Source organism: Arabidopsis thaliana, chromosome 3 (assembly GCF_000001735.4).
Source record: "Arabidopsis thaliana chromosome 3, partial sequence".
NCBI lineage: Eukaryota > Viridiplantae > Streptophyta > Magnoliopsida > Brassicales > Brassicaceae > Arabidopsis > Arabidopsis thaliana.
The window spans coordinates 6367261-6392261 of NC_003074.8; the positions used below are offsets into that span (position 1 = coordinate 6367261).

The 25001-nt window shown below is 34.1% G+C and overlaps 4 protein-coding genes, 4 long non-coding RNA genes and 2 other non-coding genes across 17 annotated transcripts; 4 read left to right on the top strand and 6 right to left on the bottom strand.

Moving 5' to 3' along the window:
* Positions 1 to 680: 680 nt before the first annotated feature.
* MSH2 (MUTS homolog 2) lies at positions 681 to 5425 on the bottom strand. The gene is made up of 13 exons (NM_113607.4): positions 5101 to 5425; positions 4930 to 4979; positions 4668 to 4700; positions 3513 to 4586; positions 2818 to 3372; positions 2603 to 2713; positions 2413 to 2502; positions 2237 to 2308; positions 2048 to 2158; positions 1834 to 1960; positions 1514 to 1707; positions 1226 to 1369; positions 681 to 1094 (listed from the first exon to the last, which is right to left on the bottom strand). The coding sequence occupies exons 1-13, from the start codon at positions 5147 to 5149 to the stop codon at positions 891 to 893; spliced, it is 2814 nt and encodes a 937-aa protein (NP_566804.3). The 5' UTR covers positions 5150 to 5425; the 3' UTR covers positions 681 to 890.
* Positions 5426 to 6264: 839 nt separating this feature from the next.
* On the bottom strand, positions 6265 to 8463 carry AT3G18530 (ARM repeat superfamily protein; the record flags this gene model as incomplete). Of its 3 annotated transcripts, NM_112739.4 has the most annotated exons (6): positions 8137 to 8463; positions 7479 to 7809; positions 7327 to 7383; positions 7096 to 7224; positions 6808 to 7002; positions 6275 to 6667 (listed from the first exon to the last, which is right to left on the bottom strand). In NM_112739.4, exons 2-6 carry the CDS (start codon positions 7788 to 7790, stop codon positions 6275 to 6277), a joined length of 1086 nt encoding a protein of 361 aa, NP_188483.4. In that variant the 5' UTR covers positions 7791 to 7809; positions 8137 to 8463. The 3 variants fall into 3 exon arrangements, with proteins under 3 accessions (NP_001327474.1, NP_001327473.1, NP_188483.4); NM_001338342.1 differs by lacking the exon at positions 8137 to 8463 and having other exon boundaries at positions 6265 to 6667; positions 7096 to 7228; positions 7533 to 8110; NM_001338341.1 differs by lacking the exon at positions 8137 to 8463 and having other exon boundaries at positions 6265 to 6667; positions 7096 to 7228; positions 7327 to 7453; positions 7533 to 8110.
* AT3G18535 (tubulin-tyrosine ligase) lies at positions 8009 to 10365 on the bottom strand. Of its 3 annotated transcripts, none has more exons than NM_001202997.2 (3): positions 9684 to 10365; positions 9192 to 9435; positions 8009 to 9092 (listed from the first exon to the last, which is right to left on the bottom strand). In NM_001202997.2, the coding sequence occupies exons 2-3, from the start codon at positions 9422 to 9424 to the stop codon at positions 8504 to 8506; spliced, it is 822 nt and encodes a 273-aa protein (NP_001189926.1). In that variant the 5' UTR covers positions 9425 to 9435; positions 9684 to 10365; the 3' UTR covers positions 8009 to 8503. The 3 variants fall into 3 exon arrangements, with proteins under 3 accessions (NP_001189926.1, NP_001327472.1, NP_001327471.1); NM_001338344.1 differs by having other exon boundaries at positions 9192 to 9449; NM_001338343.1 differs by having other exon boundaries at positions 9192 to 10365.
* A 3042-nt stretch (positions 10366 to 13407) lies between these two features.
* Positions 13408 to 14064, bottom strand: AT3G03705. The gene is made up of 2 exons (NR_141028.1): positions 13904 to 14064; positions 13408 to 13659 (listed from the first exon to the last, which is right to left on the bottom strand). It is a non-coding gene; the product is annotated as an other RNA (long non-coding RNA).
* A 1964-nt stretch (positions 14065 to 16028) lies between these two features.
* On the top strand, positions 16029 to 18555 carry BRC1 (TCP family transcription factor). 4 transcript variants are annotated; one of them, NM_001338345.1, is made up of 5 exons: positions 16029 to 16166; positions 16277 to 17181; positions 17286 to 17381; positions 17475 to 17926; positions 18264 to 18555. In NM_001338345.1, the coding sequence occupies exons 2-5, from the start codon at positions 16509 to 16511 to the stop codon at positions 18342 to 18344; spliced, it is 1302 nt and encodes a 433-aa protein (NP_001319582.1). In that variant the 5' UTR covers positions 16029 to 16166; positions 16277 to 16508; the 3' UTR covers positions 18345 to 18555. The 4 variants fall into 4 exon arrangements, with proteins under 4 accessions (NP_001319582.1, NP_001327556.1, NP_001118656.1 ...); NM_001338346.1 differs by having other exon boundaries at positions 17475 to 18555; NM_001125184.1 differs by lacking the exon at positions 16029 to 16166 and having other exon boundaries at positions 16248 to 17181; positions 17298 to 17381; positions 18264 to 18403.
* A 1244-nt stretch (positions 18556 to 19799) lies between these two features.
* Positions 19800 to 21409, top strand: AT3G00360. Its single transcript, NR_143804.1, has one exon. It is a non-coding gene; the product is annotated as an uncharacterized misc_RNA (transcript).
* On the bottom strand, positions 21235 to 21669 carry AT3G03715. Its single transcript, NR_141029.1, has one exon. It is a non-coding gene; the product is annotated as an other RNA (long non-coding RNA).
* A 284-nt stretch (positions 21670 to 21953) lies between these two features.
* On the top strand, positions 21954 to 23434 carry AT3G00370. The gene is made up of 5 exons (NR_143805.1): positions 21954 to 22118; positions 22256 to 22292; positions 22698 to 22856; positions 22946 to 23039; positions 23138 to 23434. It is a non-coding gene; the product is annotated as an uncharacterized misc_RNA (transcript).
* A 790-nt stretch (positions 23435 to 24224) lies between these two features.
* Positions 24225 to 24668, bottom strand: AT3G03725. Its single transcript, NR_141030.1, has one exon. It is a non-coding gene; the product is annotated as an other RNA (long non-coding RNA).
* On the top strand, positions 24614 to 24820 carry AT3G03735. The gene has a single exon (NR_141031.1). It is a non-coding gene; the product is annotated as an other RNA (long non-coding RNA).
* Positions 24821 to 25001: the final 181 nt, after the last annotated feature.

Genomic DNA, 25001 nt, shown 5'->3' on the forward strand with positions numbered 1-25001 from the left:
AACTTATTTTCAAGCATTAATCAATAAAAAAAACATGAATCAATGGCTCCTAAAATCGACTAATAGCCACTTATTTAATTTTTGCTTGAAATTTGTACAAACTCTGCAACAACAATGACTAATATTATTAGATGGCAATCCTAAATTATAATAATTTTTTTAGAATTTGAATATGTAGCTGGCTCATAAATACAGAATAATCGGAACAAAAAAATTTAGATTGATGAAAAAGAAAAAAAAAACAGAGGTACGGAAAGATTAATTAGAGAAGGTGAATATGTTAGTTACCATAACTATTTTATCTCCTATCGGTATTCATTTTGTTATTCACATTCACATATTGATCTTTGGCGTATATGTTTTAATAATAACTCTTATTTTAAAGTTTTTATAAATGTTTATTCTTTTGTTCTTTAAACTATTTAAAGTCTACTACAATCGTTATGAAAAATTTATTTTCCGAATAAACTATCTCATAATAGTATGATATTAGCTACATATTTCCAGTATAGTTATGATTTGTTAACAATCTGCTTTGATTAACTTCAAAATTCGTTTGTTCGAGTTTCTAGACTATGCAATGGTGTGAATAAGAAATATTAATCAAATTTCTTTTCAATACATTGTAATGCAAAATGGCTCTTCTACTTTTCGATATATTTTTATAATTATTTGTATGGTAGCTAAGTACTTGATCAACAATTATAATAGGCAAAATAATTGTTAGCTATCTATATCAGACTAGGGAGTAAATTAAACGAGCTTTACTAACAAAAATTGTAGAATTATGTTTTTGCCCTCATTTAGTTTCATCCCAAGCAACGACCACAACTACAAGAACCGATTTAAGCTATTTACAAAACCAAAAACCAAAAAACGTCAAGGGTTCTTCACAGAAACTGCCTGAGCCAGTGGCAGTCTGCAGCATCTTTCTCTAGCTCATCTTTCATCTCACGAACCCGTTGAAGTGAATCTTTAAGCTCCATTTTATCAAGTGGTATCGCTGCAAACTCTTTCAGAAACTTGTGAGCTCGCTCTGCCCCTCTTGATACTTCATCTGGATCATCTTCTCTGCTCTTTCTCTTCCCACTCTCCTGCAAACAACAACACGAGAATTAAATCTTTGTCACATAGATTTATAATAATACAGCATAAACTGCAGAATGGGTGAATGATAGAATGATTCCATCATCAACCAAAAACAAAGGGGGAAATGAATCAAGACCTCATTGTTGATTATCATGGAGGAGGGAGAGAAATCTTCCAGCTCTGCAGCTTTCTCTCTTGCGAGGGCCACGACGCTTTCAGGGAAGTTGGCAAATTCCGCCACATGAATCCCAAAGCTCTGGTCACAGGCCCCTGGTTCAACCTAACCAGACAAACAACACACCACACAAAATTAATTTCAATTTCATCTTTGTAAGAAAATCAAATAAGTAATTTAGATTAAACATAAAAACAGAGACACTTTTAACTGCAACAGAGCAGCAATTTTTTAATTTATAAACCAGACCTTGTAAAGCATGGTGAGTTTGCGGCTTTCAGTGTCAATGTGAGCGCTGACATGGAAGTTTGCCACACCAACAGTGTTACCAGAGACCTCAGAGTTTGCTTGAGCCAAGGCAGTAAGTTCATGGAAGTGAGTAGCAAACAGAGTTGGTGCTCTTTTCACTTGAACCAGATGCTCACATATAGCCCAAGCTAAACCTGATATATTCACCACGATGATGTCAAGAGCACTGAAATCTCACATATGACCATAAAAATGAACATATAATAGAAAACTTACTAAAAACATCCAAATGAAAGAAGAGAAATTGCAGAGAAACTAACCAAAACCATCATAAGTTGATGTTCCACGACCAAGTTCATCGATAATTATCAGTGACTTATCACTAGCGCCTTTCAATATCGATGCGGTTTCAAGCATTTCTTGCATAAAAGTTGACACTCCACGCAGCTAACACACCAAAGGAAAAAAAGTTGGAATAAGGGTGTTCAGGATATCAGCAGTTTTTCGTTCATTGAGGGCTAAACTTAAACTCACTTGGCAATCGCCTGCTCCTACACGGGCAAAGATGCAGTCTCTTATGGAAATTGATGCTTTATCACAAGGAACAAAGGAACCAACTTGAGCCATCAGCACAATCACACCAACCTGGGATTTATAATGGCCGGAAACCGACTTTAGTCATACGTCTATGAAACAAAACTGAACTAGAGGAAATCATCATACCTGGCGGATGAAAGTGGACTTCCCTCCCATGTTAGGCCCTGTTACTATTTGAAACCAACTCTTCCCTCTCATCTGATTTCAAAGAACAGTAAAGGGCAAACAAGGATTTGTTCAAGTCAAAAGGGAAACAAGAAAAACAAAGACGTCTCAGTTTATTTACCACATTCAATACTTACGAGTCTGCAATCATTTGGTATGAAATTCACCCAATCTTGAGCTTCTACACATGGATGTCTGCTTCCTTCTAGTACAATATCTCCAGCATCCTACAATTTATTAACCGTGCTCTCAACATAATGTCATAAACTTGGAAAGAAAAAACTATTCATTTTCAGAACAAAATAATCAACTTGAGTTTGTACTAACCGAAGAGGTGATTTCTGGCCTACAGTATGGAGTAGGGCAACTGGCAGCCAAATCAGCAAAGCTTAACAAAACATCCATTTCAGAAAGTAACCCAGCTAAGTCCTCAAATACCTATAACCATACAATATACATATAAATTCCACATATAGTTTACTATGATTTTAAACAACCAATTCTGTAACAGTCCAATGCTTAATATGAATAACTAAACATACCTCAGAGAAGCTGGTAACAGTCTCAACTACACGATCAACGAGCTCCTTTTGACAGCTCCTATAATCATCCACAACACTTTGGTACTGGTCCCCCAGTTTTTTTAGCTTTGTGTTTGTGAACTTCACTCCGTCTTTGCGAGTCTCCAGCACTATAAACTGTGTCGTCAGCTTCTTCCTGATCTTTGGCTCTTCCTTCTTCGTGATCCTGAAGACATGCCCAAATTGCGCTGCTTTGTCAAGTTTAAGAGCCTTGTCGACCTGAAGATCAAGTTCTATCGCTGTCTTTTTGTGCAATTCGTGAATCTGCTGCTCCAGCAATTCTTTCTGATCTTTCAGAGATGCCAATTTGGTGTCGTAGCTTGAAGATATCATGTATTCTCCATTTTCTAGCTGGTCAAGATCTACAGAGCACTCAACCAAATCGATGAACTTTCCAAGGTGATCTTGATCTGATAAAGCCTCAAGCTTTTTCAGGTATCTCTCGCTGATGAGTGATGCGAATTCTCCGGTGTACTGTTGCATAGCTGTTTTGATGAAGGGAAGCCTTATAGTTGACTGCAGAGAAAAGATGAAGACTTAATTAGTAATGAACTTAATAACATACCTATAACTTCAGAGTTGCATAAACACATTTAGGACAATGAAAATGCAATTTTGTTAACATTGAGAGAAGCAGATTGAAGTGCGGAAAGTACCTGATAGAGTTTAATAATGTGCTGTAACCCACCTCTTCTTCTCTCGAGACTGCGCAAAAGCCTCTCAACATCTGAGATTCGCTTCAGATGCTGTCTAAGATCCTGCCTTAACCCAGCTTCTTCAACAAAGCACTGAACTATATCTAATCTCGTCTTAATCTCATTCAAATCCACGAGGGGTTGCTTCAGCCACATATGAAGCAGTCTCTTACCCATCCCTGCGGTACATGTTCTGTTCATGAGACCAAACAAACTGAAATTCTTATTAGCATCAGTTTTGCTCTCCATCACATTCAAAGCCCTCATAGCTGCAGAGTCAAGTCTCATGAATCCGCCAATATCATATCTGCGGATTGTGAAGTTCCCATAGTTATCCTCATTTGAGAGAAGTTCAGAAAACGAGAGTAATGCACCTAGAGCAGGAGTCGCAAGGTCAAACCCGGATACCAAATCTCTAACAGGCTCAATATTCCCCTTCACCAATCTCTTAAGATCTGAATCTAAATCTCTTCCTTTGAACTCGTGTTTCTTCCTCTCTGTTATCATCACGGCACACCTCTCCAGGGAATCATACAGGCTTTTGCATTCATTGGATTTGCCGGATTCAGCTGGAAAAATGCATTCTTTTGCGCCTAGAGCAATCAACGAAGACTCCAGATTGGTGAAGCGGCTATCATCAAGAAACTCAGCTAGTCCAAGAACTCGCCTAGTCAGATCAACATAGGCCATCCCAATAACGCATCTGCCATCGTGAAAACTTGGAAATATGGAGACAACAACTGGTGTGTCCTGCATTTCATTGTTTGCAAACAAAACATCTTCAAAGCTTCCAATGTTTCCAGGAGAACCTGTTTTCACAAGTCTCCAATTCGATCCGCTTCCCTCATAAAGTTCTACAGTATGATCATTACGCTCCAGGAGAAGATCCCTAGCAATCGTTTCGAACATGTTCCTACTAATGCTTACGCTTGAAAGAGCATTTGAACCACTCCCGAGCTGACGTAGAGCAGTGGTTGTATGATAATAAGTCTTTGCAATGAAAACTGAATTTTCACCATGAGCTGTATAATAATCCTGCAAATGCATTTAAGAAGTTTCCATAAATCGATGACAAAACAACCAAAAGTCTAGACCATTTGAGAACAATGAACTCACCTTGCGATCAAAGAATCTAACAGCTCTCGTATCCTGAAGCAAAGAACAATCAAAACCCACATAAGCAAAGATCGAGAAATTGCTAAAAAATCTTAAGCCTTTTTTCCTAATTCGCTTCCCAATGAACAAAATGTCTACAATTGCTTCAAACCCTAATTTTAAAGCATCTACTTTCCGACTAGAATTGGTGTTATTTATTGCAATTAGAGGCACTGTACAAGCTCTAACTTCTCCCAGAAATCGAAAGAAAACGAGAACTTACATTTGGTAGGGTTTTGTAGAACGAGAGAAACCCTTGAGCTTGCTTTGCATCTTCCAAAAATTAAAAAAAAAATGCATAACAAATATCAGACCTTTTACAAAACCCATAAACCCAATTGGGAAATCGAATACGAAAATGAGAAAGAAAAAAAAAACTAGGGTTTAACATTACCCAATTTCAGCTCCGGAAGCTTGTTCTGTTCCTCGAAATTACCCTCCATTGGAAGATAGAGAAAGCTAAATCCTTCACCTACCTTCTGCAACTACGGTGCAAATGTTCTTCTTTCGTGGTTTTTCAGTGGAACTGGAATCGAAAGCGACTAGAAGAAATTTATGGTGTCGAATTTGGCGGGAAAGCGGATTGGCGGCAACCGGCGGCGCGTGTATTAACGTTCTTTGAGACCAGGCGTGCAATGTTTCAATGTTTGGTCTATAAAATATCAAGGCCCATTAATTCTCATATTGGGCTTACTGGGCTAACGACACCTACCATTTTGAGTGTGTTACAAATATATATATATACTTCTACTAAGGATTTCATTTCTTTGTAGTAACATGATCAACGACCAAATTATTTGGACAATGATAGTTATTTTTCACTTTATTATTTAGATAATATTATTCCTGTTTATAAATTAAATTGGAAAACTTTGGACAAAGGGAAGTGGAAGGTTTTGTACTATAAAGCACTAAATTGCATATAGAGGACGATGATGGCCTTTGATGAGCCACAAAAGTCGTATGAACTTATCTTTATGTCATTTATGGTTCCAAATAGTCAGGTTATATTCCCTTTTTCTCCTTTATATATTTATTGAATTGATCCCATATTTATCTTGAAATATTCTTCATGAATTTGGAATTGGATCACATTATAAGTTTTTGAAAATGGTGTTGACAGAAGATATTATTATCACATCATAGAGTTTTAAGGGTCCCCAGTTTCTTGTCATGATGATATACCAAAAAACTTTATAGAGTACAGCCAACCTGACAAACCCATGATACACAACACAACCTTATCTATGTACATATATGTAGTCACACACGCACACACAAATATATTGATTTCCTTATACATCCATACATGTGTCTTTGTGTGATTGTGTTTGTGCAATTATAATTGTCAAAACCTATTTTGTTATATCTTTTTCCCACTTCGACATTGTGTGACATCAAACTTTTAAGAACACTACTAAGCTCCAACAAGTACACGTTTGATAAATTATCAAATCCATCATCCAAAAGTAAACCATCCATCATTTCAAGGATTAGTCGACTATGAATTTGAGTATATGTCTTCTGAGCATGATCTGATTTTAATATTGTTATCTAAATTTTTTGAATTAATATACTTTTTGCCTTGGTACAAAAAACATTCCATATTTATTCTTAGGAGTAAACAGAATCACAACCCAATATGTATAGAAGTACTGGTCTCTAGATAACTTATATAATGAACAAGGGACGTAATGAGGGCTCGTGTCATGAACCCGTAACAAGACCCTCTCGAGCCTCACCAGTGACATTGGTGACACGAAGCACAGCCTGTGCACTAAGAGGTGAGAGGTTTGATTGGCAGAAGATTGGCCAAGTGGCTGCCTCTGGATTCTCCTCCTCGGGTTCGACAGGAGTAGTTTTCTTATACACTGTCTCAAGTTCCAGGAAGACTGTCCGTGCAGCCTCCTGAGATTCTGGGAGTTGGTCTCAATTCCATATTCTCTCATGCCTTCAATGCCCTGATGATAACCATAGCCAAAGAAAGGTGATGTTGGTGGGAACATACACTGGATCCAAATGGTTGTCATGTTGATGACATGACAAATCCAAAACAAAAGAACAAGACTGGTTTTATGATAACGAGTGAAGTTTGATTTACCAGTCGGGGAACACATCCGGAGAAGCACGCAGATGCTTTTGCGCGGATCCGAGGACTCTTATTCTTGAGACAAGGTCGAAGCTTTGGCAACAGCAAGGCAGGAGAAACATGTGTAGTCATTGCTACTAATGCTCTTTCCGCTGCTTCACAAACAAATCGCTTGTCTTGGGAAGATTTAAGGAGGAGTTGAGTAAGCTGTAAGAAAGGATTTCGGAATTTCTATTATAGTAAACACAAATATCTGCTATTTGAGGAGAATTCCAAGAGTAGCTGCAAAAGATGATTTACCAGGCGATCCAATTGATCGAATATATGGTCATTATATGAGCTGAAGATGTCTTCAGATGTCATACATGCGGTTTTACTTACAGCACTTCTTGGGTTCTTCAATGATTTCACGACAAACAGGATCACTTTCTCCCTGTAAAGTCTGACAGCGTGAGACTAGAAAATTCTCTCGACGTGTAACTCAATCTACTTTAACTGGTCATTCTCACGAGCACAGAGAAAACGACTTACAGCAAATGCAGCATTTCTTCCTTGTGGAAAATGGAAAGACGACGAACGGTCAAGTGACTGGAATATTAAACAAAGAATTTCCAAAATGGTATTAGGTAATGTCCAAACTCCAAACAGATGAATATAACTGCAAATTTGCAAGGCAGCATTACAAATGAGAAGTCACAGTAAAGCATAGTATAATACCAGGAAAGAACAATTGATACCTTGAGAACTGCATCAACTTCAGCTACATTGTTCAAGTCTTTGGATTTGATATACTCAAGTTCTACGATAACTCTTTCTGCCTCAGGTTTCTCTATCTCATCGCCTGTAGGATGATTGTGATCCAAGGGGACAGAGTTTTGTGGTGGTCTATCTTCAGCTTTTCCATTCATTTTGCCAGCACAAGGATTTTTTTTACAGTCAATATTCCTCTCAGAGACAGGAAGATTCTTCAAATCTTTTAAAGCCTTAGCAGCCATGCGTAGAAGAGTTATCTGCCTGAAAAACAACAAAGAAGACACCAAGAAAAACATCACTTGTGCCATCAGTTACAAGTTTAGATTGGAAATCAACGATAAAACAAACAAAAAGGCAGAATCTGATCAGAATAGAGAGAAAAAGCATTGGCAAAATTGGTGTATCTGCGATTACAAGGCGTTATATGCCTGAAAAGCAACAGAGAGACACCATTATAAGTACAAACAACATTTGTGCTATCAGATAAAACTTTAGTACGGAAATCAACTACAAAATAACAGAATACTAGAGACAAAATTAGGTAGGTAATTTCAAGCATAGGTATTACAGAGTACTAGAAACGAGAACCTTTGTCTGTGACTGCACGAGGATCTTCATAGATACAGCAATAATAGCAACATGTCCACATATATCTACATTCAGTCGGAGGGCGGGCATGAGACACAAACTCCCCCACCTCCCACTAAATCGATTGTCAAAGAAACGAAAGATTCAATAACGACAGATGATCCGGTTAGATCAATGTAGACATATCTCGGCAGAAACAAAGCAAATGCTCAAAGTCCAAAAGAGAATAGAAAAACCTTCAATAGAAAGAAATATTTGGCCACTAAACTCAATCCGTACATCAATGTAAAAGTTCAAGAGAGACCAGTAAAAACCGAAGTGGTTATTACAACAAAATCAGACATAGAAGCAGTGATATACAACTATATCAAGAATCCACATGGGGGAACGAAACTGAAAGAAGGGGTTCGGGATGGGGATGGGGATGGGGATGGGGATGGGGATGGGGATGGGGATGGGGATGGGGATGGGGATGGGGATGGGGATGGGGATGGGGAAGGCGATGGCGATGGCGACGGCGTTCTCGTTGTTTTTCTTCAAAATGATCAGCAGCCAAGCAGTTGGTTTTGATGATACACATGACAACCATGAAGAAACAGAGGCTACCAGAAAGGGACATCCAAGAATCCTTCGCTACACAACCCAGAATAGCAGACATCGTCCCTAGAAATAGTATGAATGTGGTTCGGCTGGAATTTAAATCCTCGGCAGGAGAATGAAGTTGAACGATTGTAACCGCTCCTATTATAGACATAATCACCAGAAATGACACTTCCATCATCACATCAAAGTCCTCGATGCTGTAGGATATGCAATAAATGACAACCATTGTAGCTAGGTAGATCCCAAACCGTCCCTCAGCTCCTAGCCGATAACTCGGGACTGGAACATCGTTGCACAAGCAAATGAATAGCAAACCAATGTATGGAATGGTTGCAGCAGACAAGAAGACATACCTATAGTCATGAACACATACACACACATTATCAATACATATATATAAACAAACAATAAAATCAATGAGACTAAATCGATAAACTCGAAAATTTCCTTACAGTAACTTGTGCAAGGTGCCAACGTTGCGGGTGTCAAACCATAGAACAAAGATGGACCCAACGAGAATGGTGATGACAACTGTGGTAGCGAATAAGTAAAAGGTGATCCGAGAGTAATTACTGGTCACTTCAGCAGTTACATTCTTCCAATTTTGCTGAGCTCGCGAGTTCATGTCTTCCCCTGAAGGGCTCACGAGTTTTTCCATCACGCCTTCGCCTAGTTCCAAATCCATCACTCCTTCGGCTAGTTTCAAATCGCTAATTTAGTTATAAAAAAAAATTATTCGCATACAGATTCACATAATCAGTTCTAATCTCTAAGAAAATAGTCAGTGTTAAAAAGTGTTCTGCGTCTACGGAATCATTGGACTCTCCACAATATCTCCAAAAGAGGACAAGAGTAAAGAACAAGAAAACGAAATAGCTTAAAATTAACGTCAAATCCACATTCATATACATACACTAAAGAAGGAAATCGGATCAATGGAGTACCTAAATGGAACACGGCGACGGGAGACAGTGACGGTGGCAGAGACGCCGAGAGAACACGGAAAATTCAGAATCAGCGGTCGAACACGGCGACGGGAGACGGTGACGGTGGCAGAGACGACGAGAGAACACGGAAAATTCAGAATCAGCGGTGGATTAAGGCGAATTCGACGACGAGATCCAGATCGGCGACGGAGATAAGACTACGGAGAGTCGGCACTCGGCAACACAGATCGGTGAAAGAAAAAGGCGAAGAAGAGAAGCGGAACTTTTATAACCTAAGGACGGCACGAATTCTTATTCTTTCGATCTTGGAACAAAAGGTAGTTATGGAATGCTTGAATGACGATAATACCCTTCGTTTAGATAATTATCTTTGTCAATCGGGCTAACCCAATCCGACTGAGTCCGAAATCCGTAAAATCGAAAGATAGAGAAAGCTAAATCCTTCACCTACCTTCTGCAACTACGGTGCAAATGTTCTTCTTTCGTGGTTTTTCAGTGGAACTGGAATCGAAAGCGACTAGAAGAAATTTATGGTGTCGAATTTGGCGGGAAAGCGGATTGGCGGCAACCGGCGGCGCGTGTATTAACGTTCTTTGAGACCAGGCGTGCAATGTTTCAATGTTTGGTCTATAAAATATCAAGGCCCATTAAATCTCATATTGGGCTTACTGGGCTAACGACACCTACCATTTTGAGTGTGTTACAAATATATATATATACTTCTACTAAGGATTTCATTTCTTTGTAGTAACATGATCAACGACCAAATTATTTGGACAATGATAGTTATTTTTCACTTTATTATTTAGATAATATTATTCCTGTTTATAAATTAAATTGGAAAACTTTGGACAAAGGGAAGTGGAAGGTTTTGTACTATAAAGCACTAAATTGCATATAGAGGACGATGATGGCCTTTGATGAGCCACAAAAGTCGTATGAACTTATCTTTATGTCATTTATGGTTCCAAATAGTCAGGTTATATTCCCTTTTTCTCCTTTATATATTTATTGAATTGATCCCATATTTATCTTGAAATATTCTTCATGAATTTGGAATTGGATCACATTATAAGTTTTTGAAAATGGTGTTGACAGAAGATATTATTATCACATCATAGAGTTTTAAGGGTCCCCAGTTTCTTGTCATGATGATATACCAAAAAACTTTATAGAGTACAGCCAACCTAACAAACCCATGATACACAACACAACCTTATCTATGTACATATATGTAGTCACACACGCACACACAAATATATTGATTTCCCTATACATCCATAAATGTGTCTTTGTGTGATTGTGTTTGTGCAATTATAATTGTCAAAACCTATTTTGTTATATCTTTTTCCCAATTCGACATTGTGTGACATCAAACTTTTAAGAACAATACTAAGCTCCAATAAGTACACGTTTGATAAATTATCAAATCCATCATCCAAAAGTAAACCATCCATCATTTCAAGGATTAGTCGACTATGAATTTGAGTATATGTTTTCTGAGCATGATCTGATTTTAATATTGTTATCTAATTTTTTTGAATTAATATACTTTTTGCCTTGGTACAGAAAACATTCCATATTTATTCTTAGGAGTAAACAGAATCACAACCCAATATGTATAGAAGTACTGGTCTCTAGATAACTTATATAATTAACCTTCCATTATGTCGATTGTTGAAGTGTTAAAATTCGATAAAAATCAAACTTTCCGTAAACCATATCAAGACATGACGTCTTTAGGATAATGCACCTATATACATTAAAAAAAAATGGCACAGAAATAAGATGTACGTTTATATGTACAACAACCTATTACATCATAAACCATATTTTAGTGGTGAAGCATGGAACAACAAACTTAGTAACTTGGACATTATTTGAGTGTTGTCGAAGACTCGAAGCCATTTATAAAGGTTTTAAATGATTAAAAACAAAAAAAAACGAAAAAAAAAGAGCATCAAGATGTTACATCGTCAGGGAAAAGAACATCAATTTCTAAGTAAACTCGTAAAATTAAGGTTGAAATGCAGACATTGATAATGTAGGATTGGAAATATATTTTTTCAAAAAATAAGCAATTTATAATCATTTCATATATATATGAGAAGCTGAGCAATAAGAAAAAAAGACGTGAGAAAGACCATTAAAATAATCAACTGGATAAAACTATTCAGTTATTAGATGACTGATATGAATAATAAGTTCTTCGTAAATGTGGAGTTCTAATAGTAGAAATTAAGTGAAGTATATGACTTTGTTGCCCAAAAAAATGAAAAAAAAAACTAGTATATATATATGACTTTTATCCTCTTACATTTCGCACCATATAGTGGCTTCAAGTATTTTCCTTTTTCTGAAGTTTTTCCCACCAAGCTAAAACATCATTTTCTGAAGTTACAATATTGAATAAGGTATAATTTGAAGACAACAACGGTCGTATAGCTACTTACACTTGGATATATGCATATATGTTTCTAATAAAACTTAGGCATTCTGTGTTTTCAATTGCTATTATATTTATATGATCAATATGAAGATGTGTTCATTTACTTTTATATATATAAACAATAATATGAAAATGTGGTGTTGTCAAATCTCCTTAACTTAAGCGTGAAAGTAGAAACATAGGCTATCTCTATCCCTAAACCTCAAAGAAGCTCTACATCAACTTGTTACTCATCCCATTAAGCTTGTCGCGATAATTTGTTCGATTCGCTAAGAAATAATATTTGATATAGAACCATTTCTCTTCATTCCTGTAAACGAAAGTGAGATAACCAACTTAAAATTTATGATGTATTTTACAAAAGGCGATTGTAATTGAATTATTAATAAAATCGTTTGAACCGAGATAGTATGTTTAGACTAACGTTTTAATAAACGTTTCAAGCTGTTTAAAAAAAAAATTAGAGGATGATTTTCATAATTCTATTTCAGACTTATTAGTTGAAATTTTGTGACTAATTGAAAAAAAAAATTGGTGACGCTTTATTCAGAAATTTTGTGGCGACATTTGAATTTCTAGTATACCTACACAAATTTGTAAAGTAGCAATCTTTTCTTTTCTTAGAGAATTATTATTTAATTTCGTTGTCGTCCAAACAAGAAAATTCTAGATTCGTTTTTTGTGATCTCGAGAATTTTAGGAAAAAAAAACTTTTTTTTTTGGGGGCAAATGAAAAAAAATAACTAAAATGAAGAATATGAAAAGGAAGAAAAGTCAATATTGAGTATGCCTGTGAAATTAAAAAAGTGGAGACAAACACATAATTTTCCAGACACATTTCCATGAAAGGAAATTGCGCGAATGAATGGTAATCTAAAAGAGCATTGACTCTCTTTGCTATATATAGAAAATGATTCATTATCAACCTAAGAACCACACAAATACCAAAAGAAAAAAAAAGTTGACAACCCATTATACAAAGTAAAAATAAATTTTGTACTTTGAGAATGATGATAATGAGTGACTGAGATTTGTAACCAACAACTTTGGCAATAGATAGATAATATAACACATAATGAAAGCACTCAGGGCATCAATGCCAAACTTTTGTAAGGAAAAAAAAAAAGATTGAAAGACTAACCAAAGATTGAAACTTAAATTTTGATTCTCACTAATAAACAACTTAAAATTGTTATTAAAAGAAACAAACTCAAAATTGGTGATATGATATATGTTGTTGTCTTCTTCATGGGTTATTAGAAAGAAGAACTGAAAGCAACCTTAGAAGAAGCCAGCGAGTCCAACCATTATAGTCATGTGGTCCTCCTGATAATTGCAGGCCTAGAGATAGAGAGAGAGGGAAGAGAGATAAAGAAGAAAGAGCATGGGATGTGGTGGATAATTAGGCGGAGAAGGCGGCATGTATAAATGGAAAGAGTGGATAACAATGGATGACCAAAATAGGAGTTTTTATTTACAATGATAGTGTTTCATCTTTGCACGTAACTCCTAAGTTTGTACTTTACCTACGTGCATGTATATAGATGTGGATTAGTGACTTTTATCTCTTGTTAGTTATTTCTAAAAACATGCATCACATCACTTAACACAGCTGACAAGGTCAACATAACTACCTAATTAATAAACTCTTAACGACCGTTAACCGTATTAACTTCTAACTTCTAATATTGCTTTTAAGCGAAGAGATATTTCTAAAATATGTTTTTTTCACAAAAATACAAGGGAAAATAATGATACAAAAGCTTACAAGATAAGCACGAGAGAGAAAAGAGGTTCTCTTTTTAGCGAAAGCGACTTCTAAGTTATAACATAAGTATGAGAGAGTGTGTGTGTGAGAGAGAGAGTCAAAAGAAAATAAAAGATTGGTCGGTCATGCAATACTGAACAGAGAGGCAAAGCTTTTTTCTTTTCTTCCTAAAATTATTGCAGCCTTCTTTTCTTAGGGCTTCACACAGCCACGTGCATTCCTCCAATTTGAAAATGAAACTTTGTATTTTAACTCTCCTATAGCAAAAAGATTATTTTCTCCATATCATGAAAATCAATGTCTTAGAGCTAGGAAGAAGGATTTTGTGATATGAGACCAAAAATTCCAATCCGAGTTTTGATCTTGTTTTCAAGTTTTGTATCACAAATATGAAAACAAAGAGATGTTTTTTGTTTCTTTACATAAAAAAAAAGAAGAGAAATTCTTTTTTTTTTTTTTGGTAAAAGAAGAGAAGAGAAATTCGTCCAATGCGTTCGTCAGTTTTGCTATTTGAACTCAATTGGATTCCAATAAGTCTACGTAAGAAAAAGGAGCTACCCTTTTTTACTAATAATTTACAGAAGAGGATGTTGCATAACAATCAATTTAGAACAATCATCTATGTCTATACTTAATTTTGAGAAACATCCATGATGGATATAAATTGTTATAACAGTGTTTAAATTTATTTGATATTCTCAATAATATATATATATATATATATATTATAATATAAGAATTCATATTTTATACTTTAAAATACAATTAATAATATTTTACAACAATAAATAAATGTATTTAAACCTAAAAGTTGGCACAAGAAAATGGAATTAAAAAATATTACTGATCTGTATGGTTTTCTTGAGGGATCGCCATGATTGATGATTCAGTTTTTACAACCCATTCAGTTCGATAGATTATCTAATATAAGATTTTTTTGTCAAATATTTTTTTTGATCTAGTATAAGTTTTTTATTTATGAAACAACAAATAAAAGATTTGGACTTAAGAATGGATAGAAGTTTTGGAATAACAATATTTGTGTCCTATGTATAAAAATTATTAGATAGAGATACAAAAATTGTTATCTGAACAAATGCAATATATCAATAGTTAGTGTACATATGAAGTCATAAGAATTACACCAAAATACTCTTTAAAAATATGAAAAAGTTGTTTATAGTGTTTTGAAAAATACCACCAAACAAAACTTTATAATTTTATTTGACCTTAGTTCTTTCTTACGGTGAAATGCAAATCAATATTTTATATATATTTTAATTATATATTCCTTGTTCCTATTTCCTTTAGACATAATCTAAAATCTTCTAACTTTTCTTCTATTAATCCTTTTCCAAATAAAGGCATAACTAATAATAAAATTTATCCTTAATTTTATCTCATATTTATTTCTATTCAACTTTTTATTTTGATCTTCTTAATATGCAAACATACATTTATATGTCTATTTTTGGGTGAAATTAAATCTCATTACCTTTTATTTCTTTCATTTAGTTATACCTTGATCTTTATCTACTAAAAATATTAAAAAATATAATCAATGTGGAAAAATCTATCTAACTAAATTTTAAATGTCATTTCAATAATTTAAATAAAGATCTGTTTATTTAAAGTGAAATGTTAATGTAATTGGTAAATATATGTTCTGTCAAGAAACTGTAATATTAATTATTCTAGCTAAATCCTAAAGTTATAACATATATTCTATAGTAAATACAGTGAAATATTTTATATTGAATTAACTATTTTTAGGCATCTTTTAGTGCATGCTATTAATTTTAAAGATATATACAATCTTTGATTAGTTGAAATATAGCTGTCAACAATTTAATATCTATCAAATAATTATACTGAGTTCTTATCTACATATTAGTAATGAACTATCTCAAAGAAATATAAGAACATAAACAAACACAAGGTCCTAATTATAGAAAAAAATCTTGATAATCAAATAAAACGAACATCTATTATCACATTTTCACAAAAAACAAAAACGAATATATTTTTATCATGCCGAAGCTAGGAATTAAGAAAAATATATAAACAAAATAAATGCTTTTTCAAAGGCTTATATGTTGTTCCTTCCCCCATAATGATCTCTTTGCCTCTCTCTCCATATAGCTCTCCCTCTCTCTCTCTTTTTCTCTCTCTTTCTCTCCATTCTAGTTCATAGCACATAGACTCATTTAAGTACGTCGCCTGTGTTGTCTTTCTCAACCATTAGTCCTTTGCTTCGATAAAGGTATTCTCTCTCTACACATTTAGACACACACATAGATTCTCTAGAACAAAGACATATTGTACTATCTGACTAATCACTATTACTGCTCTTTTTTTTTCTTGATTTTGCAGGCTAAGGAAAAAAAGAAATCTCTCTTTCTAATTTTCTTGTTTTCATTTTGGTTGAGACTTGAGATCAATGTCTTCGTCATTGGAACAGTAACCTTTCTCTTTGATTCAAACTTTCTTTCATTTTCTTCTCTTTTTTCTTGTGTGTCTGAAGAAGATTATAGTACAAGTGTCATTCTCAAAATTTTGTCTTAGGGTTTTTTAATTTTGTTACTTCAAAAACCCCTAAAAAGGCATGAACAACAACATTTTCAGTACTACTACCACCATCAATGACGACTACATGTTATTCCCTTATAATGACCATTATTCCTCACAACCATTGCTCCCTTTTAGCCCTTCTTCTTCCATTAACGACATCTTGATTCACTCCACCTCTAACACATCAAACAATCATCTTGACCATCATCATCAATTCCAACAACCTTCTCCTTTTTCTCACTTCGAATTTGCCCCGGACTGCGCCCTCCTCACCTCTTTCCACCCAGAAAACAATGGCCATGATGATAACCAAACCATCCCAAACGACAATCATCATCCATCACTTCACTTTCCCTTGAACAACACCATTGTAGAACAACCCACTGAGCCCTCGGAAACTATAAACCTTATAGAAGATTCCCAGAGAATCTCAACTTCTCAAGACCCAAAAATGAAAAAAGCCAAGAAACCCAGCAGAACGGACAGGCACAGCAAGATCAAAACGGCCAAAGGGACACGAGATCGTAGGATGAGACTCTCGCTAGATGTCGCCAAAGAGTTGTTTGGCTTACAAGACATGCTTGGATTTGACAAAGCCAGCAAAACCGTTGAATGGTTGCTTACACAAGCAAAACCTGAGATCATAAAGATCGCGACAACCCTTTCTCACCATGGCTGCTTCAGCAGCGGCGATGAGTCTCATATCCGTAAGTATCCATTCTTTTCTAGTTTTAAGTCTATTCAAGTTTTCAACTTCTATGAATTTTTTTATATCATAATCTGAAAATTGTAAATTTCCTAATTAATTAAGGACCGGTGTTAGGATCCATGGACACATCTTCTGATCTATGTGAACTTGCATCCATGTGGACGGTCGACGATAGAGGCAGCAATACTAACACGACCGGTACGACCTTAACCGTTGCCTTTCTGATTTACAATTATATATAGAGTACTTTCTATCAAAATGTTACAAAAGATAAATTATCTTATACATTAGAAACAAGAGGAAACAAGGTCGATGGGAGATCGATGAGAGGGAAGAGAAAGAGGCCAGAACCGCGAACGCCCATTTTAAAGAAGTTGTCCAAGGAGGAGAGAGCGAAAGCTAGAGAAAGAGCAAAGGGTAGAACAATGGAGAAAATGATGATGAAGATGAAAGGAAGATCACAATTAGTGAAAGTTGTGGAAGAAGACGCTCATGATCATGGTGAGATAATAAAGAATAATAATAGAAGCCAAGTGAATCGGAGTTCTTTTGAGATGACACACTGCGAAGACAAGATCGAAGAACTTTGCAAGAACGATCGTTTTGCAGTTTGCAACGAATTTATCATGAATAAGAAAGATCACATTTCAAATGAATCTTATGACTTAGTCAACTACAAACCGAACTCATCATTCCCAGTGATTAACCACCATCGCAGCCAAGGAGCAGCTAATTCCATTGAGGTACCTTATTTATATCTACGAGTCACATTTATAATTTTTATGAGTTTTTTTCCAATGGTTTTATCTAAAGCTATACACAGTTAATTCAAGTTTTAGAGGTAGGGTATATCAAATTCAATGACACTAATGCACCACCATCGATTAATTAATGCTATATATAGTTTAATTAGAAGTTAGTTTTTGTGTTTTGTGGATTGGTACTTGGTTATTACTATCTAGTTCCACATCAGCGATTCAAAGGCGCCGGTTTTTTTTAACTGACTTGGTTATACTATTATGGTTTTTATTGTTCAAATTTTCATCGATTTTTTTTTTTTTGGGGCTATGTACCTTGCAGCAGCATCAGTTTACGGATCTTCATTACTCCTTCGGCGCGAAACCAAGAGACCTCATGCACAACTATCAAAACATGTATTGAAACTGATTTCATTTAACATTAATATCTCAAATTAATGATATATAGTTTGGTGAGAGAGATATGTTAATCCATCTTATGTTTTTTTTTCTTAACATCGTAATTAATCATGTTTATATGAAGGCTTTTTCGTCATTTTAGTGTCAAATATTAAACCTATGTGAAGAAATTAATGCAATTTGTATAATATTTTGTTTTCATAGTTCGAGTGGATTTTTAACTGATATGTATCCTTTAAACGTTGTTTGTTAATATTATCTCTGTGTTGTTAAGTTTGTCTATCGTTTGCTTTTAGGAATACAACAAATGACAAAAACAAAAGGAAACGTGACAAACTGATGACAAAATTATATAAGTTAAGATTCATGATTCAATACATTCTCAATCTATATTCCTTCTGAGACCTGGACGTCAGTTCTAGTAATCAGGCAATTCAAAACCTTTCAAGCCTATTAAGTTAAATGCGATCGACAAACGTATCGGGTATCACTAGGCTTGTGATCTATGTATAAGTGGGTTAACGTACATTGTATACAGACAAGTTCATATATGCGTAATTTGTGTAATATATTACGTGGAAACTTTATCATTTTCAAATATATTTTTTATAACTGATGTGAAGCTATTTGCTTTTTCCCTTAACCAATGATAAGTTCTGCTCTAATAAATCGAAATGTCTTGGGAGTAGTAAGTTACTTCTCTATTGTGATAAGTTTGAGTTACTTAATTTGGAGAGTTTGGTTTACTCAGTTTGGTATATCATGTTCCCTAACTAGAGTTTCCATGATAAATATTAATTATTATAAACAAATTAAAATTATATACAGTACTTCTAGATAGATCCTACAAGGGGTTAAAAGTTATGAAACCTGATGATATGTTGCACTAATTAAGCTGTTGGTCTTTGTAGTTTGTATTCCACATTTATGCTATAATAGGTTGCTATCAAACCTTGGGTGGTCGTTGTTGTTGTAGACCGGCGTGGGAAAATGTCAAATCATCCAAAATTACACAACTGTGAGCTTCAGACCACACATGCCGGTATATTCTACCCTTGAAATATACATAAATATATGTGTACATATATATATATATATATATATATATATTATGTTAAAGTTAATTTGCATAAAGAGAAATTTAAAAAGGTTTTGTGAATATAAGACATTAATTTTTTTTAAGCATTAAGCCATTTTCCAATTAAAATAATAGTTGTGTCTTTATGATTTTTATGAAAAAAACTTTTTTCTATGATAAATTTACAAAATGCATATTTTCACAGTTCTCTTATGAAACCTCTTTTTTGTGAAAATCTCATTATGTTTGTTTTCCTATATTAGCTACCTTGGTTCCCAACTTTTTCTTTGGTCTATGATTTGGCGTTTGCTCCTAAGAACGCACACATGCGTCCATATCACTAGAAAAAAAAAAACTAGAAAAAAAAAACTACTAAAATATCTAGTAAAATTCATCTACAGCCTCATAAAGTTTCGTTATTTATCAGAATTAAAATTTTATATAGGCATCTGATACTAAGACATTGACTGTAATATATATATATACTAATATCAGATGTGGAAACTTGATACATAAGAGCTATTATGGAACTTTTTTGGTTATCAATAAAAAAATTGAGCCTCTATGGATGACATAATTATTAAAGTAACTAAACTAGAAATTATAATTTGAATTACAATGCTTTATAAAAGTTGAGTCAAGATGTTTGAATTGTGTCTTAGTTAATTTGCAAACACACATGATGATATACATGGATCCATTAATATTACATCTTAGCCCCAAACATAAAAGACAATGTGGGGAGGATTAATTTAGTGTTTTGTTTTTAATGTGAAGTTTGATTTGATTGTACTAGTTCCTAGACAATTAATTAAGTACTGGAGGAAGAGATTATAGCGCAGTAAGGGATTAAAGAAGTCCCAAACACGAAGTGTCCAAATATTAGGAAGGAATATATATGGAAAATGTAAAAACTACTTCAATGACATTGAGATCATTGAAATGACAAAAGTAAGTTAAAAGAATAAAGAGACATTTGAGAAAGAGAAAAATGAACAAGTACACAAAGAAAAAGAAAGGAAACAATATTTCTATAATAAAAATTATCAACAACTTCATAACATAACTTTTTTGATACACCGGTCTAATATGTTTGGATTTTATCAATAAGTCGACAAAAACGTATGCTTATGTTTCTATGAAGTCATGTGCAAGGCAATCCCAAACATGAAAACACAATGAGAATCCAATTGTCTTTGACTCGATCAGGTCGAATTCTTTTTTGAAACGATTAATTTTATCAACGATATGAGCTAACTTTGAATATATCTAGTGACTTGGTATGATGGTTTCCAAATAAGCAAAGCACTAGTAAGGTAGAAAATGTGATTGAACTATAAAGAGAGTGACAGTCAGAGGATTCCTAAACCACGGTTATTCTCGCAGAAAAAGAAAAACAAAATCAACTATGTGACAACTTAGAAGAACAACAGAAAGTTAAAGTAGATAGATAAAGAGGCCACATGCCTACATTTGTCAAGGTTTCAAAGATTAAACATATTTTAGAATTTAAAATAAAATAAATAATAATAATAATCTGCGGTGATAACTAAAAGAAGAAGAAAATGCCAAAATCAAATGAAAACCCAAATTAGTTAAATAATGTCTCTTTTAATTTAGAGTACAGAAAACAAACCAGAAAAGGGACAAACTGGAAGAACTTAAAAGGTGACTAATTTTCTTATCGAGAAAAAAAAAAAGAGAAGAAGAAGAAACAAAGCAAGAACCGAACACAGATCTGCAAGTTTCTTTTCCTCAATTTTAAAGAAGTTTACTAATCTGCAAAAACGGTAATCAAACCCGAACAAAGTTAGAAGAAAGTAAACTAAAGGAGATCTGTTACCAGAGGAAAAAAAAAAAACCCTAAATCTGGGTTAGTTATGAGAAACAAGAGCTTTGACTGTTAATTATTACAAAAACCAAAAGAATCCGACCACAAATGTACTTGTTAGATAGAGATGCAGCAGATCCAGACATAGATATATAGAGAATTAATGAGACCCAAAAACAGCCAAATTAATTACCCGACCTTGCCTTTTTTTCAAACCCTATATATTTAAATTAGATGCCCTAGAGAGAGATAGTGGCTTTGAAAGACAGATACCAACCCTAGAAGAAATAGGAGTAGAGAGAACTGTAGGCGTCCGGTATCAATGGCGCATTCTTAGGGTTTTTATCTTTTTGTTGTTGTTTGGTTGAACCAAATGGAGAAGCGGTGAAAGCTATTCATACTTAGAGGAAGCTGGCTCATTAGGCTAACCGCCAGTTTTCAATTATATAGAAGTTTATGATTTGTAAACTTAATTTCTTCTTATTCACAATGACTAATAGCATGATTAGCATATATGTATATAGTTTAAGATCTTGTTTTCTTCATTATTCTCTCTCTGGACGCAATTTTTGACTTTTGAAACAAATGTGATTTATTTGTTCATTGATTAAATTAAATTTAGATATATCATTAGTTTATTGATAATATGAGTCATATATATATTGGCTACGGTCAGACCGGTTGATCCAATGACCCGAAGACTTCCGGTTCACCTTCCGGTCCAGTTTTAAAACCCGACCACATAAACGCTCTTTCTCAATTAGCTTCATCTTCTGCTCTTCGCCTCTTCGTCATCAAAACTCTCTCTCAGTCCGTCGATTTGACAATGATTGACTTGACACAAGTTCGTTTTATCATGGGAGTTATCGGTACGATTTCCTTCTCTTAAATTGTACCATTTCATACCGTATACATTAATTTAATCTAGTTGTAAACAGTGATATGAATCCGAACAAGCATCTATTATATATGGATCTTGACTCTAATGGCGGATCTCTTTATGCAGGAAGTGTTTTTACTACTGGTCTCATGGCTGTTCAAGTGTAAGTATCCCTTTTCCTTTTCCTCTTTCTCTTTTTTTTGTTTTTCTTTTCATAGTGTCGTTATATATGTGTTTTAGTATATTCTCATTATATTAACATAATCCGTTTAACAATCTGTTTAGTATATTTATGAGTCTGTTGATCAATAACGTACACATAGAGGCCTCGGTTGGTAATGATAAAGCCATATTTTCTTCTAGAAATGTTATGGGTTTTCTATGGACTTCCCCTTGTTAATAGGATAGTAGTATCTTCGTTTTAACAACTGGTGCCTTCGGTTTGGGAATTGGAGCTATCTTTTTAACCGTCTTCTTCATCTACTGTGGCCACAAGAAAACCTCCGTGTATGTTTCTTCAGTCTTTACTATTAGCTAGCTCATAATTATTAATGATGTGTATGTGCAGAGGTACATTGTGTCACGTCTTTTGGTTGAGATCACTGGGTGTACTAGTGATGGTTCTCATTACGCTTTTCGCAATCAAAAGTTCATTTGCTAAAACAAACATTCGTTGGTGATATTTTGCAATATCTCCTTGCTTAAATATCCCTTAGCTTCTGTCCTCGTAAGTCCCCTATCTCTCATTGATGGATGGTCAAAACATTTATTCATTACGAGTAATTGATTTAATTAAATTATTGCCTGAAAAAACAGAAAACGGCGGAGATGGAGATGGAGATTGCGGAGTACTGTTAAGTATATACAGTTTTGGTTAACGTTCGTTCTCAACATGGTTTTGGACATTCTTGTAAGTATTTTCTTTTAACACAAAAAACTTTCATGTTTTTTAGTTAAATAATAGATTTGCCAACGTTTTGTTTTTTGTTTTGTTTATGGCGTATATAGGTAAAAACAATGTTCCAAGAACATTGGTGTCTGGTTCTCAGCTAAATAGTCTATGCCTATTGTCTATTAAAAATCTACTGCAAAGGTGAAAACGGACTAGAGACTCGGGAACATCATAATGATATTTTCTCATATATACAGAATTTTACTTTTCTTTTCCTCGCTTGAGTTTGAAAGATGAGGCCATGATTCGATGATTAGTGTCTTCGACTTTGAGTCATACTGGGAATTAGTAGGACGACCACTTATCGCCCCATTTTATTCTTCTACGTCTTCTCTAAGGTATATATATATCCCACAACTTTCTCAGATTTATAAAAATGTTACATATGTATATTCAAAATCTAAAATTATATATATATACAAAATTACAAGGCAAAATCAAGTCCTATATGATGAAATTGATTATCCATAAGTGCGAAACAAATTAAGCAGATGTAATATCAAATTAACGGATCACTTTTACTTTTGCTCCTTGATTCTTGTCACTTAGATACAAACATACTATAGTGAGCATCATATAATATGATTATATACATTTTCATATCTTAATAGGCCTATAGTAGGTTTCTGTTACGAAGCCCATTTATATCTACAAAATGAAATAATGGTACATCTACATCATAGTGGGCCGAAAGGGTAGACATAGGCCTGATAAGATTGAAATAAATAAAACAATAGAAAAACCAGTATTTTGTCCCTTGGGAAAGAAACGATTTTTTTCTTAGATGGGAGTTTGAGCCTAGTGAAGAGCCGAAATTGTGACTCTCGACCAAAGAGGTAGATCGGTTCCAGAGGCATAACATCATACGTGACTTCTCACATTAATATATCTACTCATGCGCAGATTTTTATCTAGTTTGTACTTGCGTTCACAACTTCACATGCATCCTAGATTTATATAGTATCGTAATAGAAAAAAATGAAATTAATTTTAGAAAAACAATTCTTAATAAAGTCTTTGCTTCTCTATTTTAAATTATACATATTATATTTCAACGTACACTTGCTGATTACATGGATAATGATTTATATTATATGTGATTGTGATTCTCTCTACTCATCTATAATAAGTGTATCATCATTTAAAAATGTTAGAATCGCCTCTCCCTCTCAATGTTTTTTATTACTATAAAACAACTCGAAAAAAGAGAAAAACAAAGTTCAAAATTTATAATTAAAAGGAACAGCGAATCTATGAATCAAAATTCTTTTGTGCGACACAGTGATCCAAACGTGCATGCACTACGGTCAACTTTTCTTGGAATTGCGTAGTGAAGAACGTATGTGCTAATTTTGGATTAGTTACGCTCTTACGTATTTAAATGGAAAAAATCTTATTAATAGTATAATGTAAATTTGTTATAAAATGGAAAAAAACACCCAAGTAAACCATGCGCAAAAATGGGATAGAATATTAGCTTTGAATTATATATATGTTCGTTGTAACTTGTAAGTAAATTTTATTTAATTATAGGGGGAGGCTACCTAACACTTCTGGATATCGTGCTTCCTAACTCCCCTTCAATACCGAGTCTTCTTGCTAATTATTTGTACCAAACTGTTTGAATTTAAGGTATGATTATTTAAAATTCATCTGCCACCAAATTTGTTTGAAAAATTTATAAACTAATAGTACTACTCTATCGCATTTAATAGCTCTTGGTAATATGATAGGGCTACGAATTGTAATCATACATTGGTCTTAAAAACAAATAAATAAATGAAACTTGATTAGTTGGTTAATAAAAGAATATGGGTCGTGCCGGTCAACTACATTTAGCGTTTCTCAATGTTCTAAGAAATGACCCTTCACGCTTAATTGAAATGGCTAACGTAACTGTTAATTAGTTTTTTTCCATAT